This window comes from Lactuca virosa, chromosome 6 (genome assembly GCF_052849685.1).
Source record: "Lactuca virosa cultivar CGN04683 chromosome 6, Lactuca_virosa_CGN04683_v6, whole genome shotgun sequence".
Lineage (NCBI taxonomy): Eukaryota > Viridiplantae > Streptophyta > Magnoliopsida > Asterales > Asteraceae > Lactuca > Lactuca virosa.
Genome location: NC_136431.1, coordinates 14,754,608 through 14,773,050, shown reverse-complemented (window position 1 = coordinate 14,773,050; position 18,443 = coordinate 14,754,608). Strand labels below are relative to the sequence as shown.

At 34.0% G+C, this 18,443-nt stretch overlaps 2 protein-coding genes across 2 annotated transcripts; both read right to left on the bottom strand.

The window, feature by feature from the left end:
- Positions 1–2,325: 2,325 nt before the first annotated feature.
- On the bottom strand, positions 2,326–5,102 carry LOC145121341 (protein HOTHEAD-like). The gene is made up of 4 exons (XM_079057104.1): positions 5,018–5,102; positions 3,880–4,527; positions 3,408–3,802; positions 2,326–3,026 (listed from the first exon to the last, which is right to left on the bottom strand). The coding sequence occupies exons 1-4, from the start codon at positions 5,100–5,102 to the stop codon at positions 2,403–2,405; spliced, it is 1,752 nt and encodes a 583-aa protein (XP_078913230.1). The 3' UTR covers positions 2,326–2,402.
- A 5,231-nt stretch (positions 5,103–10,333) lies between these two features.
- On the bottom strand, positions 10,334–14,468 carry LOC145118487 (SPX domain-containing membrane protein At4g22990-like). The gene is made up of 11 exons (XM_079054193.1): positions 14,164–14,468; positions 13,457–13,515; positions 13,211–13,331; positions 12,822–13,133; positions 12,655–12,759; positions 12,129–12,583; positions 11,773–12,062; positions 11,508–11,689; positions 11,237–11,427; positions 11,008–11,141; positions 10,334–10,919 (listed from the first exon to the last, which is right to left on the bottom strand). The coding sequence occupies exons 2-11, from the start codon at positions 13,507–13,509 to the stop codon at positions 10,681–10,683; spliced, it is 2,082 nt and encodes a 693-aa protein (XP_078910319.1). The 5' UTR covers positions 13,510–13,515; positions 14,164–14,468; the 3' UTR covers positions 10,334–10,680.
- Positions 14,469–18,443: the final 3,975 nt, after the last annotated feature.

The window sequence follows — 18,443 nt, the reverse complement described above, 5'->3', positions numbered from 1 at the left end:
CCCAAAAGAGGATCAAAACAGACCATTTCTAGGCGTCCAATCATAATGCTACAATTCCTGACCGTAGTCGTACAATGGTTTCAGTTTAGCCCTATGTCATCTTCATTTTGAGCCCGATGATGGGGCACTCGACCCCTACGATGGAACCCTTGACTATTACGAGAATTTCTTCTGTCACTACGGCTAAAAGTGCCAAAACTGTATCGTCTTTTTTCCTTTGATCGTTTGGAAAGCCATTCCCTGGATGCCCTGCATCAGAAAGTTGATTCATATATAATTTCATACAAAATCCCCTCACCCTTCAACCCTGTTTATTTGTAAGTATTTAATATTTTAGCTTTTGTGATCATTAAGTGAATTTTTTGTGTTCGTTGATGTTATATACAAGGAGGTTATGTAATATGTCACAAAAATCTGGTTACAATCTTTTATAACATGTGGAAAACTAAAAAGTTGATTGCTTGTAAATAGAAGTGCTCTTATATACTTATGTGCCCCGAATACACCCAATGTCCAAAAGAACACACAACATATACATATGCCAAATTTTTATAATGATATTTATTAATCATACCTTTGATTCTACGTGATGTAATGCTTGAAAGCTTGACCTAAATGAACATTCATGGTTGTAAACAAAAGAGTCAAAGGGCAACTCTCCTTTGGCAGTAAAATGTATATATTAGAGAAAGAATTTCCTAATTCAAGATCAAAGTTGATCATTATTAAGCACCAAGTATGCAACTGCCAAAAGAAGAGAAACCCTAAAACTAGTTTGCTTATTAGATCGTAAAACTTGACCTTAATGTTGTAGATTTCTACTTGGGCATGATCATGCCCTAAGGATCATACTTAGAGCTTATATACATGTTTTTTCTATTGCATAAACCATTAAGAAATAGGATATGCCTATGGGCACCTATGGTTTATACCATGGATATTATCCCCATGAGAGATATAGATTCCTAGAGAGCCAAAGCTTCTTCATTTCAGAAAAAGTGTTAGATTCTATTTGAAGCATGATATAAACACTTGAATGTTCTTATACACCATCACGTGTCTTTGTGTGGGGACAGATGGAAAAGATATATAAAGGTGATGGAAGAAGATGCTTCCCCTTAACTAGCTAGCTATAAACAAGTGCATATCTGTTTATCCCTTAAAGTGTGCTATAAATATGTGCACATTAGTTGATCCCTAAAAGGGTTATTGTCAATAATGAGGATGAGGAACACATTATTGAATTTTTCAATCTATGAGAAACTGAGAGGAAGTTCACGTACTACCTTGTTCCACATTTTTAGGTGATATACAAATATTACAATACTAGGTGTAAAACCCGTGTAAATACACGGACTGATTAAAAAAATATTAAAATATAAATAATAAGTATTTTTTAAAATAAAATTTTGAAATAAGAGATGAAGAAACATATTAATTGCAATTTAGTATAATATTTATTACATTTGATACTTTACATATATAAGTATAAGTATTATGTGAGTTTTTAATTTTAAAAATTGAAAAAAACCATAAACTAACATGTGAATATTATTTATTTAAAAAATATCACAAAATGACAAGTGTCAAAACTCATTAGAGATTGACATGCGTTAAAATTATCTTCATTTATTATAGTATATCTCTTTGATATTAGTTGCAGGTCAATTCAATACACCCGAAACACGTTATGTTTAGCCAGAGATAATTTATAGAAATCTTAAAGATAAAACATTTGTTTTTTCATTAAGCATTATTGTTAACTCAATTGGCACTACAAAAGTTTGGAATTCAAATTTAAAACATTTAAGTTGGTGATATATTTCATGCTTTGATATCTCCCGTTCATAATATATGTTTTTCACATCCAAACAAATAAACAAATTCACGAGATAAGCTAACTTAAAAGCTAAAAACTAGCTTTTCGGCTAGCACACAAAATAAAACTTAAGTAAAAAACAAATTTGTTAAATTTGTATTGGAAAAAAATGGTTAAAATGAAGATAACTATATATGAGATGATCAAATTAGCAGCAAAAAATAAAAAAAAATTAAAAACTACCTACAGCTTAAGCAACTATTTACAAATTATAACCTCTTGTATGGTTGGCTATTATTTTTAATATATTGATTATTTAATTTTGAAAGTAAATGTAACCATATTTGACATGTCAACGCCAAACTTGTTCAACCAAATCCTATTAGACACATATGTAGGTAAATTATTCTTTAAAACTTTTGTAATAAGCATGCATGCATGTATCTAAACTAATATACAGAAGAATTTTATAATATATAATTGTAAGTATTTACAAAACCCTAAACTAATTGCTCAAAGAAATCAAGTGTTTGAAGAACAAATGTTTTTTTTGTTTGTCCATCAAAGAATAATATGTACACAATCATGAATAAGTTTCATTTTTTGCATACCTCTCGCGCAACATTTTAACACCCATGTATCTTCCGAGCATCATTACAGTAGCTTGAGGATTAGTTCCTGGAGAATAATCAAAAGTTGATCCATCGATAACCCTAAGAGCATCAACACCAATAACCTTATAATCACGATCTACCACTTTCCCCACATGACATCCTCCATGGTAATGCCATATAGTCATCACTGTATCTCTACAAAACTGTTCTAAAGACCTCGATGCATTTGCATGTTTAGGCAACATGTTAACAGGTGCATTAGCTGTCATGTTTAGAAGGCTTGAGATTGGGAGATAATTATAGCGAAATCTTGAAAATGATCTCGATTCAATCACCTTCTCAATCATTTTGATCCCTTGAACACATCTTTCTAAGTCTCCACGATCTTTAAAGTAATTGAATGTGACTGCAGGATTGTCATTTGGGTTTTTAGTTCGAAGCTGAAGATGGCCTCTTGAGAGTGGGCCCATAATCTTCTCCAAGATAAACCCACCCACGAATGCACTTCGTGGGAGGAACCTCATTGCCTGTATTGCCCTATCTAACGCCTTTTGTGTTCTTTGTTTTGGAGGCAAAGTTGAGAATTGTCCGATCTGGAAATACAAAAAAAAATTATTTCAACTGTATGGGTATCGATGTACATTTTGGACTAAATAAACAGTTTGAACGTGATTAAACGACAATTTTTTTTGCACATGAGAAAATTTCTCAATATCATCAATTTTAACAAATATTCTTCATTTCTTTTGCGAGAGAAGTTGGGTGGTGAAAAAAAAAACCAAAATGGGCAAAAAGTTAGTGACTTGATATATTATGTTGGATTTTTTTTTTGGCTTACCATATTAAGTCGTCGTGTCAAGATTAAGTAAAAAAAAAAAACAACCATACGTAGTTATTGACATTAAGTGGTCAACTTAGCTCATTAAGTAAAAAAAGAAACAGTAATGAAATTTTTAACAAAGAGTTATATATACCTTTGGAGAAAACATCCCAAAATCTCGAGTGCTTTGAGTTTGATCAGTACCAAAGTTTTCACCACTAGCACCCTCGATATAACTTCCATTGTGAGTGATACCAACGACTTGGATGAGAGACACCTCAACGGGTCTAGGAGAGGGGACAAAAACCGCATTCATCGGGTTATCAGACATCCCTTGGCCCACCAATGGCTGATCCAATACCACAGATATGTTATGGGCCTGAAGGTGTCTCTTTGGGCCCAACCCACTCAACATTAAAAGTTGTGGGCTTCCTAGTGCCCCAGAACAAACTATCACTTCACTATTAGGACCTCTTCTTAAATAAGCCCAGTGATTAAGCCCACTTGCGTCTGTGAAGATCACCCCATCTGCTGTTGGCCTTGGTTTTCCTGCATGTATATAAAATTACGATAAGGGTCATGAATGTACTGTTTTTAATGCATGATTTACAACAAGAGACGCTCACCTTCTGTTGTAAATAGTATTTTCTGAACAGGTGCATGGAGGAAAACAGTGATCCCTGAAGGGTTCGCATAACGGAGCAAGTGAGCAGACGTATGCCGCCGCCCATATCCATCAAAAATGGTGCCACCAACTTTTGTTCCGTACAAATGGTCAAGCGTGTAGCCATTGTAAGGCCGTATTCCGATCTCCAGCAAACTATTTCTCACCGCCGACTGCCACTGTCTCAACGGCGGCTGAAACGCCACCACTTTTTCAACCCATCGGTACGACTCGTTCACCAATTTGGCATCCCAACCGGCCTTGGCGATGTATGGTGAGCCGGCACGTGTGTAGAATCCGGCGTTGAGGGATGTTCCGCCGCCGAGCACCCGGGCCCTGGCGTTGATGACGCCGTCCTCTGAGACAAAGCGTTGAGAAGGGGATTTGGGGGAGAGGTCGGAGAGTGCTGCTCCAAATCTTGATAAGTGGGTGATGTTGGGGTTCCGGAATGGGGAGCCACCGCGTTCGAGGACGAGTACGGAGTAGGTTTGAGAGAGAGTAGCAGCTAACGGGCAGCCGGCGGTGCCTCCGCCGACGATAATGTAATCGTAGTATGACACCATCGGAGCTGCTGTTGATTGGTGTATAAAAGGGAAGCCTGTGTCTTTATGTGAGAAAATAATTAATTACATAATTAGTAAATCATCAATAGTTTCAATACAGATATTCTCTTTATTTATTTTCTATAAAAAAAATTAGAAAACAACCTGTAGACCTTTTTCTTTAAATTCACATCTTTCATGTTTTAACTAACGTTTCCTAAGTATCTTTGATGATAAAGAAAAGAATGAAAGAGGTGCATCTACTCTTCTTTAAAGTAGTTTTGCTAGAATCAATGCACATTTCCAAATATGTGAAATAATATGATCGAGGAAGATCGGTAGGTGCATAAGAAGTGGAGAAACTGATACAGGGATCGAGCTAGCTAAGAAACATAAGAAGTGGAATTGAATTTTAGAAAATTGATTATAATTTATCAAAGTTGTTGTATGATTTCATATATATTGATCGTATGAAATACCTTTATTAAAATAAAAATTTAGAAGGGGGCTAGCTAAAAGTCTTTAAATTTTGTATTTCACCACGTAAAAAGGAGTTACCTCCACGTCCAAAGCAAAACCCAAGACAAAGAAGCAATGCAGAGAGACCAGTAGCCATTTTTCTCCACCATCTTGAAGAACCCATGTTTTAGTTTAACTTTGTGTGTTTGTGTGTGTATTTTTTTAATGTATAAGCGTGAGTGTGTTAGGGGCACAACAGAAAGATGCAATGATGGATAGGGTTTTTATGGAGGCGAAATCCAAGAATCTTAACGGTTTTTAGTTAGCAAATAATACAAAGTACAAAGATTTCCTGTTTTTTTATGTTTGAATGTTGTTCACCAATAACACATCCATATCTGCATTATCTTTTAACATTCTTGAACACTGAAAATTCCGATAATTCTCAAGAAAATCCAAGAAACGTGACAACTCAAAACCTACAAATATACATTTATGAAGAGACGCTTTATACCCAATTCGTTTGTCTTGATCAATGAACCACAAAACATGCTAGAAATGCAAATGTCAATTATACATGTGTCCGTCGAGCCAAATTAAAACAGTGTTTTTATCTCCCGCACCCACCTTCTATAAAGCATTCGGCTTATATTAATTCCAAGTTTATTGAAGTCATCACCGATTAAGTGTTGCAATTAATCGATTTTGTTTGACAACAATAAATTTGTGTGCCATATGTGAATAGCATTGATAGTTAGTTTTCACCCATATGGGCGATTCAAAATATTAAGATAATTGATGGGAAGGGTGGGACTGATGCACCATAGGCACCCCGCAGGTGGACGAGCAACAACGATATCGAGGTTGTTATGACCAAGTGAAAGTCATGGCAAGGCCATCAGCCAAGTTCACCGGTGAAATCCAACTTGCAATTTGCACTTGCTTGGTGAAAAAGATCGCGACCAGCTACTCCTCGATGTGATCCTCAGAAGCGACCCATTTCACCGATAAAAAACGTTATCGCGACCAATATTGCCCGACGTCATGCTTGTTCCAAAAAAAAGATGGGAAGGCTGTTTCAAAAAAGAGCATAGAAGGTGTATAGTCCACTATTTCTTAAATTGACATTAGGTTTGAAAAGGCACGTCTTGTTGGCTAGCTTAATAAGGTTGTTGGTAGTGATAAAACATTCTTAAAGAGGTTTATCCTAACCTCTATACAATTGATAGGAAGAAGGATTGTCTAGTGGAGGAAAGATTGTTAATGAGGATGGTCGAGACATCTTAGAAGGGGGCGTGAGTCTAGACAATTCTCTGATTTGACTACCTTGTTGGATGATTTTCAATTTTATAAAGGGTATGACCATGGGCGTATCTATGCTTTGTGAAGGTGGGTCCTATTTTTATAAAAAAATAGTATAAATTGTGCATAAAAAAAGGGGAACTACCTAATAAATTTTCAAAGACCTACCTTATAAAATTTGCTAAAAAGAAAAATGGATCAAAGTGTATAAACCCTATATTTTATATTTCAATCCACTTAAAATAGCTCAATGCTTCGATCCACTTACAATGTAATAATTAGACAAAAGTCCAGTCCATTTAAAATTAAACAAAAAAGGATAAAATAGCAAAAAAAATGCTTGAAATATGAAACGTCGCTTAGGTTGAGACAATATTGATCAACATCCTTGAAGCATCATACGATGTCGTCCTGATGATCGCTTCCACCCATCTGTCGTTCGCCGTCCAACCATCGCTACCGGCCCAACACCGCCCCTCCTCCAGGCACTATCCTGCCACTAGTATTATTTACTCTCTTATTTTTTCGGTTTCACTTACATAAGGAACCACGTGGTTTTGGGTTCTAGATTCGTCACTGGGCATGACAGGTGGTTGTCGAAGGGCGATGGAAGCAATGTGTGACAATTATAAAATTAGATCATTAATCGTTAAACCCAATCGTTTTAAATAGATGTAATAGAGCTAATGTAACCATTTTAAATCATTTAGATGCAAATAAATTTCACACACTTGGAGAATGCATATGAAATATCATAGAAACCTTCGATTTGAAAATTGGAAATAGATAGTTGATTTATTAATTTATTATGTGCTTAATAAATTAATATGAGATTAATAGTTAAACAATTGATTTGTTAATTTATAAGGTTAATTAATTAATAAGAAATCAATTGGAATTAAGTAATGATCAATCGGAATTAATCTGGATATAATTTGGGATTATTTGTAATTAATTAAAGGTGAAAGGGGCGAATTGTAATTGTTCAATAGTTGAACAAAAGAAACAATTCTAGAACCATCCAAGGGGTGGACGATTTTGGGAGCCTCCTTCGAGTTTCCAGAAGCCTCGTGGATGCATATAAGAAAATGATTTAGATTAGGGTTAAATCTATTCAAATCTTGTTTGGTTACCTAAACTATAAATAGGACCCCTTTATGATCTTAATTTCGTTCTGCACTTCCCATAAGCCTTAGGAATGAAATTTTCCTCTCCTCCTTTCTCCTTAATTGTCTTCTAGTTCTAGGGTTTGGGTGTGAGCCATTAGAGACATCATATTTTTGGTACTAGCTTTCCAAGCTCTTTAAAGGAAAGATTGAAGTGATTTGTTTACTACAACAAATCAAAGGTATGTAACCCTAATTCTTTTGTTTTTGATTATACTAGGTTTTCAATTAGGGTTCATGTTAGTTTTTTTGTTCATAGTATGTTGCATTCAAAGTGTATGATATAGATACTTAAGGTTGCATGTGCCCTTAATTGTTAAGTGAAATTCCGCAAGCACATAATTTTTGTAACCTATAAAACCTATCAGGTTGTTAGCAGAACGGGTTCGATAAGACATAGCCTCATTAAAAGTATAATGATATAAAGTACTAGAGTCTTATTTAAAATCTCACTCTAGTTACTTTAGGAAAAATGAGAAATTGTATGCTAATCCATGAAAATACACATCATTCTTTATATGTCGTTAGTGGAGCATGTGTGGCTAACCGGAACACTAATTTGAGACTATAAAGTTGAATGATGGTACAAATTATAAATTATCATTATTGTTGTAGCGTGTGTGGTTAACCAGCACATCAACTGGAGATAATAAAAGACGTCGATGTTGTCAAGCGGGTTTGCATGGTTATTCACATCTTGGTGGTGGTGGTGGTGGTGGTGGCGGTGGTGGTGGCGGCGGCGGCGGTGGTGGTGGTGGTGGAAATCATGGCTACTTGTCACAGACCAAGTTTCTGGAAAATTCCACCATCGTCTAGAGAACTCCGGAACGATCAAGTATACTCAAGAAGTCTCCGGAGAGATCAAGAATGCTCTACGGGACCCTGAAAGATGCTAGAATATTATAGATGTCTGTGGAACAAAGGAGAACGATTTGGAATAATCACGAAGGCACTAGACGAAGCTAGAACGACCCGGAAGACTTTGTAACGATCTAGAACACGCTAGATCATACAAGAGCGATTTGGATAATATCGGGACGACCTAGAGATTTTTAGAGCATCATAGACAAGTATATCATATTCTAGAGTCTTGTAAAGGCCATGTATATAATAAAGAAGAGTCTAGATTAGTCAAGAATCATCAGGACCTAGAAACTTCCATTTGAGGAGGTGTAAGGTTCCTGAATTTATTTAAAAAACATGCGATTTTTTCATAAAAAAATTCAAAAAAAAGTTTTGTGATCTCTAAGTATTTTTTTTATGCATTTTTATGATTTTTAGAGCTTTTTGTTTTCCATAGAACCTATATATATATATATATATATATATATATATATATATATATATATATATATATATATATATATATATATATATATATATATATATATATATATATATATATATATATCCCAATGTGGAGAAAAAAATGTTACTAATTTCATTAACCGTAAAAGAAGAAAAATCACTAGTACAGAAAGCATTTGATGCGGTTAAAATGATTTATTAGTGCGGTTATTGAACCGCACCAAAAAATATCGCATTAGAAAATACCCTTATTTGATGATGCGGTTACAAAACCGCTCCAAAAAATAACCAAAACCGCTCCAAAAAAACAATATTGGGATAATACAAATCGCACCAAAAAACAATAAAAACCGCTCCAAATAAAGATGCAATACCAAAAAAAAAACCTCCCACATTCGCACCAAAAAATAGATTTTGTTCTGGTGCATAAACTTCCGATCAACGGTGCTCGTTGCAGTTCCATTTGTATGGTGGGAGGGCAAATCCATCCTCCTTGAAGCTATCAGGCCAGATGCCATCTAGACCAGATCAAACACCCACCGAAACCACAATCATTTCAGATACCTGTTTGTTGTCGAGAACACATCAATCACCAAGGCACCATTTTTTCCACCATTAACCACCGTAGAGCATCTTTAAATTGAGTCGATCTGCTTCACCTTCGGTTCACCATCTCGCCACCTCCGACCACCTGCCATCTATACCACTAATCACCGAGAACACCTACCATAGAGCACCTACCTTTTGCCGAGAACCATCCATGCGTCATCATCTCCTACATACTTCCGATTCACCACCATTATTCCACCTTACACAGCCCGACGCCACCAAAAGTCAATCAGAAAAAGAAAAGGAAGAAGAAAAGAAGTTGGTTTATCTATGTACCTGTCATCTCCATCACTAACCACCGAGAACATCACCACAACCCCCTGCCTTTGCCGAGAACCATCCAAGCACCACCATCGCCTACAGATTTCTGATCCGCCACCCTTGTTCCATCTTAAGCAACTTGACACCACCGAACGTGAAGTAGAAAAAAAAAGAACGTAAGGAAGAAGAACAGAATTTATGTGTTTTGTTTTGTTTGCAAAGGGGGAAAAACACTCACACAATAAAGGTACAGGTGCTTTTATGATGCGATTCCCATTCTTCAATGATGCGTTTATTAGATCGAAGAGTCAGGAGGGAAAATGAAAATTTTGGTTTGTTAGAAAATCAAAAGTTTGGGGGAAATGAAAAATTAGAATGAAATTTTAGAGGGAAAGAATAAACAAATGATGCGGTTACCATATCATTTTTTGAGGCGGTTTTTATTTATATAAATGTGTTTAATAGTGCGGTTTCGAGCTAACGCATCAAATAATGCGTTTTTGATGTCTTTTAATATCGATATAAGAAAACCGCTCCAACAAATGCTTTAACCGGTGCGGTTTCTTAGTTTATTAATGCGAAAATGTTTTAATGGTACGGTTTTAGGCTCTCACCGCACCAAAAAAAAAAGTCATCGCACTATTAAATACGTTCTGTACTAGTGAATAAAATCAATAAAATAACTTAACAAGCTTGTACACTATACAAACATACATGCCAACTATTTTGTCCCAAATACACATGCACACATACAACAGCTGCAAACAAATTCAAATCCAAAAATGATTTATTGAATTATAAAATAATTCAATTTTATAAACAGTGACCCAGAAAATTTACAAATAAAAAAATATATAAAAATCCCATCTTCACATCTAAAACTCATTACATATAAATGATAAACAACAACATCTGAAACGTATCTAATCCATTCCAAGGCCGTCTAGTGGGGGTAGAAATTCTCCTTTATGAAATTATGCAACTCAACCTCTCAACCGTATAGGGCTCCCATGACTAAAGCTTGTTACATATAAATAACAAAATACATTACAAATACTCAATCGGCCTTTTACGTACGTGATTCAAACTCCAGGACATCAAGATAATATATATCAATCAGTATTGTGAATTGTAGGTCAAACACGTGCAAATAATCGTCAATATGCAGATCGCAAGAGAAGGTAGTAAAGTGACATTCAAGAGTCTACTCTCCCCCGCATACCCTCCTAACGTTATTGTAGCATCTGCAATCACTCGCGCGATTGTTCCAGCTTCAGTGGACAATAATCCACCATTATAAGTCCCACGGGATAGCCTTGATGACATCACACGAGAAAGAAGCGATAGATTCACACCTAAAGTATCAAGAAACAATGGCAGAAAAGCTAGTATATATACCATTATATGTTTCATAATATATAATCACAAAAATAAAAGAATTACCTTCCAAAACTTCGGCAGAAACAAACATCACGAGTCCTGACAAGACATACTGAGTCACGGTGTAAGGAATTATTACGTTAAAACTTGCGAGAATTCCCAAAAAAACCATGATTTCGGATGCTAGTAATATTTGTCTGAACCATAAAATGGAAAAAAGAAATCTTTTGATGTTGAAGTTTTGATAAGAAAAGGGTACATCATATATACATGATTAATGAAATGTATATACCTGTCCTCAAAAATGTTGCTGATATTGCTTCCGATGATAATATTTACAGGAAGAACAGTTAGGCCGAGGCACACAAGAAATATTGAAACTTTACCAGTAGTCCAGTGAAAGTAGTATGAAGTTATGACACTAGATTCTGCCAACAAGATCTCCATTGCGTACTTTAGCATAAAATATATCAACAATTGGACCTGAAATATATTCATCGTAAAAAAAATTCTTGAAGAAATGATCATTACAATTCGCATGTTTAACTAGTGAAAAAACAAACCTTTACAGAAGGTGTGAGTAACTTATATGCTGCCTTTAGGGAACTAACGGGTGCATGTGAGTCTTCTGATAGTTCCTCACTCATGTCACATTCTTGATCATCATCTTCACCATCTTGGTGTGCCTCTGAACTTAATAATGGCTGTGTTGCACCTTTCTCAAGGGCATCACTCCCCACTTGACCTATCATAAAGATCCAAATTAATTCCAACACCATAAACAATAAAAATAAAACATTCAAACTAAAAAGATGGAATTAAACATACGTGCATGGACAAGATCCTTGTGAGAAAGACGATCAGGTTCTCTAAAAGAAATCGAAAGCCATATAAGATATAAAAGCCATGCAACAGCCATAACCCAACCAGGTAATGTGTTTTGGTTAATATGAATCATATAAATCTTGAATTTCACTTGTAGTAAACCCGCAAGAGCGGGCCCACAAGCCATTCCAAGAGCACTCGCACTAACGAAACCTGCTGAAGCCTGCATTCGGATCTTGAGTGGGACACAATCACTGATGTACCTTCGGTTCACTGCTCTAGCAGACCCAAGACTGCGAAGTCAACGAAAAAGTCAATATTTTGTTTAAATTTTCAAGAGACATACATTAATTACATACCCACAAAACAAACGACCGAGTAGAAGCACTGATATGGAGTTGAAATCATAAGCCAATGCATACATTACGTTTCCTATAAAAAGAAGGATGCTGCTAAAGACTAAAGGTTTGAAATACGATTTGTTTGACCACGCGCTAAAATAGATTGAAGAAAAGATTTGAGCAACAGCCATGGCACCAATCACAACCCCACAAACAGTTGCTGCAGCTCCTAGGCTCATGGAGTAGTCATCTGCTGTTGGGACGATGATATACGTATTCACCATATAAAGAAATGTATTCACCAAATTCATGAAAAGTGACATGAAATTGTATCTTTCATCATCGGGGTTTTCCTCTGTAGGCATTGGTAGTTCTTCGTGCATGATAAGAGCATGTTGCCCGAGAAAAGTAAGAAAATTTGTCGAGTAAGATAATCTGTCTACAGCTGCTCTTATTGCGTCGATTACAGGATCCTACAATTGGGATTTTTATGAGACAAATTAAAGGCGAAAATTTGAAAGAACTAGATAAAAGTTGGGAGGACCTGAAGAGGGCGAGTAGGTTGATCATAAATCGATAAGTAACTCCCCTGACGATCTTCAAGTTCTGCTAGATTTCGAGATATGGCCCCTACCACAGCCCCTAAACCCTGAAAATTTTGTTAGAATTCTTTCAAAAAGAAGTAAATAAATATAAAAGAGCGCAAATTACCACATGCTTGAAGACTTGTTGAAGCTGGGAATAAGGATGATTCGCTCGTGTTTTAACATAGTAATCAGTAAATCCGTAGCCTAAACGTTTATCAAACTTTTTAAGGATCTTACGAAGTCCAATTGCATTTATCTCAACGAAAAACAGAAGCTTTAGTAGATCTCTTCCAATGTCTCTATAACCTTCTCTCAAAGCAGCTATTTTGACTAAATCAAGCTCGATTTGAAGAGTTTCTTGTTGTTCTCCAAACTTGGCTATCCTGCTAGAAAGAATCCCTTGTTGTTCCAGTAAAAAGAGAACAACTTTTTCAATCTACATCCATTACATATACATAAATCACACATAAAGTACATTAAAAACTAAAAAGATTTGAACAAAAGTTAGTGTACCTGGATATCGAGCATTCTTGAGAAGTCTTTGAGAACGTATCTACGTTCAATACCTCCGGTTTCAATCTGTCGAGCATATTGTTTAACTTTTTTCTTCATAAGTTTGTAGTTGATGTAATATCTGTTAAGTCGCCATATATAACATAGAATGAAGTTTCAATAAGTGCCCCTTGAGATACTATCGAGCATATTGTTTAACTCACACTTTTCTACACTATAAAAAGATGAGGGGAAAATGCAAAGTACCCTTGCCATTCTTCGATTTGTCTGTCTTTTAACTTTTTCCCAAAAGCAACCATCTCTCACTGCATCAAATGTAGTAGAAATTTACCAGTAGAATCTACGAATTTTTTTTTATCAGAATTCAAAATTCACCTATAAGTCTCAAGAATCAAACAAACACACTTGACTTCTCAAAAGTTCTCAACTTTTTAAAGAAACTTATCTAGTTTTAGTTGTACCCAACCATAGTTCTAGTAAGAGAACTCTACATCTTGTGAAAAAAGATACTTTAACAACTGACATATTGTGGAGATGTAAATGCAAAAGAGTCATGGTACTTATGGTTTTTTCAATAGTCGATGGTGGTTTCAAATGATATGTCTTTCTTTCTTTCTTTTTGTATATCTGAAGAACAATCATTTTAAGAAAAAGGAACAGATACAACGGTTTAGAAATTAGATTGATAACCTACTCATGTTAATGTACAAACCAAAGCAGCAGAAATCTTTAATTCGTTTGCTGATTCATACAAAGAAAGTGATCACTTGTGGTAGAAATTGAAATACAACCTGCACCTCCTACTCCATCAAAAGTTATTTAAAATGCAATACCCACATTAAAGAAACAATATTTTTTCATAACTTTTATGCAAAAATCGTAACCCAGTCCGAGAAATGGAAATTGACATGCAATAACTTGAAATTCACGTAGATAGTGCTAATAAGCCTAACCTTCCTTTGGGTATCTTAGATGAACATCAACAAAAACAAGCAATTGTGTACGTATATATGTATGTTCTTGTATTTAGAACAAGGGATCTGGAGAGTGCGGAGTGGGTTGCATGAAATTGATCACAAGATTGGCATGGAATGGGTTTTCTTTTTGATGATTTCGAAATTAACAAAGAAGACTGGTATTGAATAGCATTTGTATCTGCTATTCCTGCATATTATGTTGCGATATGAAGATAGAAGAGAAGAGAGGGATTGGGAAAGGGATGGAATTGAGGTGGAGGTGGCGCTCATACGGTTTTCTTTGTTCGCTGCCTTTTCAAACCTTCATCAATCAATCAAGCTATCACCTTTTATGCAAACATTATTAAAAATAAAAAAGTAAAAAAACCTTAGACTTAGTTCGGTAGGACCAAGTTGGCAAGTTGTGTATCACAAGGATAAAGGTAAATTTCTATTTAAAATAAATGTACTTTGAATATATATATTTAGGGGTGATTGGCTTATCTTTTGAGATGTCAAAAGTCCTTTTTGGAAAAGTTGCAAAAAATGAGGTTTTCCTGACTTTTCCAAAAAGTCAGTTTTCCTTATATCCAAAATCCAAAAGCAGCTTTTAAAATGTTTTTACCAAACATTTTTTGCCTTTTATTTTTTCTTAAAATGACTTTTGGCCTCTCAAAAGATAAGTCAAACACCCCCTAAGGGTATAAGTAATTTTTTTTAAAGGGCTAAATACTAATCTAGTAAAATTAAGAAAGTAATTAACCATTTTTAGCCAAAAATTAGGAATTGTTCCAAAATAGCCCACGAAACCGTAGGTTTTAGAATCGTCTACGGTTTCGCTAATTCGTCTAATGTTTCATGTTTAGTATAAAAAAATAAAAAAATAAAAAACAAATCATTTGAAGATATAAAACCGTAGGTTTTTTTATAACCTACGGTTTTCTCTCTATAAAATACGGTTTCTCAAATCGTAGCTTACGGTTTTGGGTTAAATCTACGTTTTTTTTTTTAATAAAAACTACAGTTTTAGATTGAAGTCTACGGTTTTGGGTTAAAAAGCTATAGTTTTGTGCATTGTGGACTTGTACACCTTAGGTTTCGTAAGAAACCTACGGTTTTAATTTTTATTCGGTTTTTTTCAAAAAAAAAGTTATCCCATATACAAAAACTACTCCTAATCTACAATACGGGAAAATTTTGTTTAAAAATGGACGTATCTCATTGTTTTTCGGGTGCTCTATTGAGAGAAAATAGTAGACAATGGAATAGAAAATGAGAAAAAATTAACCTAAATTGAAAAATAAGACATTATATACTATGGGCCAATGGGCCACAAAACAGTAGACGGGCCACAAAACAGTAGTCTGACCGTAGTCAACCCTAACTTATCTACTATTTTGTGGGTTAGTTTTGGGTAATGTGTTTTTTTCTTAGCTAATTTTACATAGATAATTAGTATATTTGGCTAGATTAGTATTTTCCCCTTTTTTAAATCATTAAAGAGTTAATAGGCATGTGAACGACTATTACCCTCATAAAAACTATTAATGAGACCTGACTAGTGGGTATAAGCAACTAATTAAAGGGTATTAAAAGTTATCACCGTATATGTCATGTCAATATGGTGTTATAACATTAAATTGAGAAAATTAGCAACTAGTTATAACACTTCATGTCATCATTTTTTTTTATTTAATTTTTTATATTTATAAAAACAAAATTAATTAAAACAGTAGTCATTTATGATTTTTATTAACATATAACTATAGAAAAGATCATCGTAGCCTAATTTTAAAAAAATAATGTACAAGCATATATATATAAAAACCAAGCAATTGTAAGAGACTCAATCTCATTTTAACCTAAATATATTTACTCTTCTAATTGTCTTCTCCAACCTATCTTTGTTCTTGCGTCGCTCCCTCATAAAAATCATCTTCGTCAAACCTTATTCTTGCTAATATGGTCAAAATTACATACAACAAACGATTGATAAATGCCGATTAATATGATCAAAATCGAAGTCAACATCGAAATTTGATTTGATATTCTTCATGTTGCAGTTCATTGTCATCACGACTGAAGACCACATAACGGGAAGGGGGCGGTGTTCCCCTATGGTAACGCCGTTAAAGGTTGTCCACGTCACCAAAACGACACTCGACCCACACCGAGTCGTCTAAAAAATCATTAGACAAAACTCACATAAAGAATTGAATAAATGTTGGAATTATAAATGCTTTTACTTGTCTATTCATGAATTTTACTAAATGTTTATTATTTGTGTAAATACAATTTTTTTTAAGATTTTCCATATGTCACGTGTCTATGAGATTTTAAAAGGGAAAGTTACCTATAAATGTAATATAGTTCTCATTTTGTATATGTTTAGTCCTTATTGTTTATTTTTTCTTGTAAAATAAGTTATTGAACTTGTTTTGTATACATTCAGTCCTTATGATCCACTACTTCAGGTTAAGTTCTTAATTTTACATATTTAGACTTTAATTTTTTTTTTTTGCAAAGTAGGTCCTTGTTTTTTTTACACACTCAATCCTTATGACGCGTCTCCCACTTATATCAGTAGTCTAATTCATGAATTGGTTAAATAATATTGATGTTCTAATTTTCTTCAAAAAGAAAATGTATTCGGTTTCGATTCATCTATCTCCATAGCAGACAACAATATTATTTGTGATTGCTTCCTCCTAACTCAACTTGCACTTACCTGAGAAAAGAACTCCTTGTAAAAAAGTTTAGAGTTTTCTTTAATTTTTTGGTATGTCGATTTTAACCATTTTTCAGTAAATGAGTTTTTTGTTTTTTTTTCAAATTGACCTTCTTTCTTACCTTCTTAGAATTTGTTTTTTGTTACTGAAAAAAACCAAATAAAATTGCAAATTTTGGCAATAGGTAAATGAAGAACATGTCAAATTGACCTCGAATTTTAAATATGAGTTTGCAGTTGTTAAAGAGGAGGTTTTATGTCTCAAAAAAGAAGTGAATGAGTTGAAGAAAAATTAATAATGATAAAGTTAAAATAAGTTGTAATCTTTTGTATTGAAGTGAAATTTAGTTCATATTTGTATTGGAATCATTATGGCTAATGCGTTTTCTACTTCACCTGGTGTAACGTAGTTTATATTGCTATTAAATGAAGTTGGTATTGGGATTAAATGTAGTTGGTATTGTATTATAACAGTTGCTAATACCAAAAGTATAATGTTATTAATCAGACATGATTCCATTGCCTAGATGAGCCACATATGAAAACTCCTCATTAATGATTGTAGGATGTCACGTAAGCAAAAACATGAAGAAAAAATGGTCATAAGTGTGTACAAAAACAACAAAGGCTTACTTTTAAAAAAAATACATTAATGACTAAATATGTATAAATTGAAAACTTAACCTAGAGTAATCGGTCATAAGGATTGAATGTGTATAAAAACAACAAGTTCAAAGACATATTTTATAAGAAAAAACAACAAAGATACAAAATAAAAATATATTATCCTTTTAGGTAATTTTTTGATTTCAAAATTGACATGATGTTATACATTCCTTATGGAGGACTTTGAGAAATATCAATCAATCCCCAAATACTTAATATCATAAAAGACCTATATATTTGAGTTTTTTCCGGATAAAACCTCAAATTTATTTATTTTTCTAAAAAAGACCTTGTATTTTTCCGTTTTTTTATAATTTGGTTATTTTAGCCGGTTTACGGGTAATTTTCCGGTTTTAGACAAAATTACTTTAGATAAACCTTCAACTTTTTCTTATCCAAAAAAACATTCACATTTGACAAACTTTTTCTTTTGAACCATTCTTTTACTTTTTGGTGCATAGTTCCCATGGTTTTCTTGTTTATGATATTTTGATAGCTTTTTTCATTAAAAAAAATTTCTTTTGAACCATCCTACCTCCCCTTACCCTATTTTTATGGGGCAGGGGTAATGTTGTCATTTTCATTGTAACATACATTGAAATCTAAAGGAAATATTTGATTTTTATACAAAACAAAGAGAAAGAGGTCGTGTTCAATTCTTATTAGAAAAATAGCTTGACAATTTTTGTTAAAGGAAAAACTTGAACGCTTATATTAGATTCCAACCATAGATTGGTGTTTAGAAGTTCTCTTTTTTATTCTTAAAACAATCTAACATACCAAGCCAACTTATACCATTATTTTTCACCTCATATAATCACCGACCATTCTACAAATAGATTTTGATACACATTTTGATAATAATAGTTGGATACAATAGTCT

What these genes read in the sequence shown, in the direction of transcription:
- LOC145121341 (XM_079057104.1), bottom strand. Translation starts at nt 5,102, where the DNA reads ATGGGTTCTTCAAGATGGTGGAGAAAAATGGCTACTGGTCTCTCTGCA. An exon ending in GTTTTGCTTTGGACGTGGAG is followed by an intron (nt 4,528 to 5,017) that starts GTAACTCCTTTT and finishes TTATTTTCTCAC; the next exon opens with ATAAAGACACAGGCTTCCCT. An exon ending in AATACTATTTACAACAGAAG is followed by an intron (nt 3,803 to 3,879) that starts GTGAGCGTCTCT and finishes ATATACATGCAG; the next exon opens with GAAAACCAAGGCCAACAGCA.
- LOC145118487 (XM_079054193.1), bottom strand. Translation starts at nt 13,509, where the DNA reads ATGGTTGCTTTTGGGAAAAAGTTAAAAGACAGACAAATCGAAGAATGG. An exon ending in AACAAGTCTTCAAGCATGTG is followed by an intron (nt 12,760 to 12,821) that starts GTAATTTGCGCT and finishes CAAAATTTTCAG; the next exon opens with GGTTTAGGGGCTGTGGTAGG. An exon ending in CTCGGTCGTTTGTTTTGTGG is followed by an intron (nt 12,063 to 12,128) that starts GTATGTAATTAA and finishes TTGACTTCGCAG; the next exon opens with TCTTGGGTCTGCTAGAGCAG.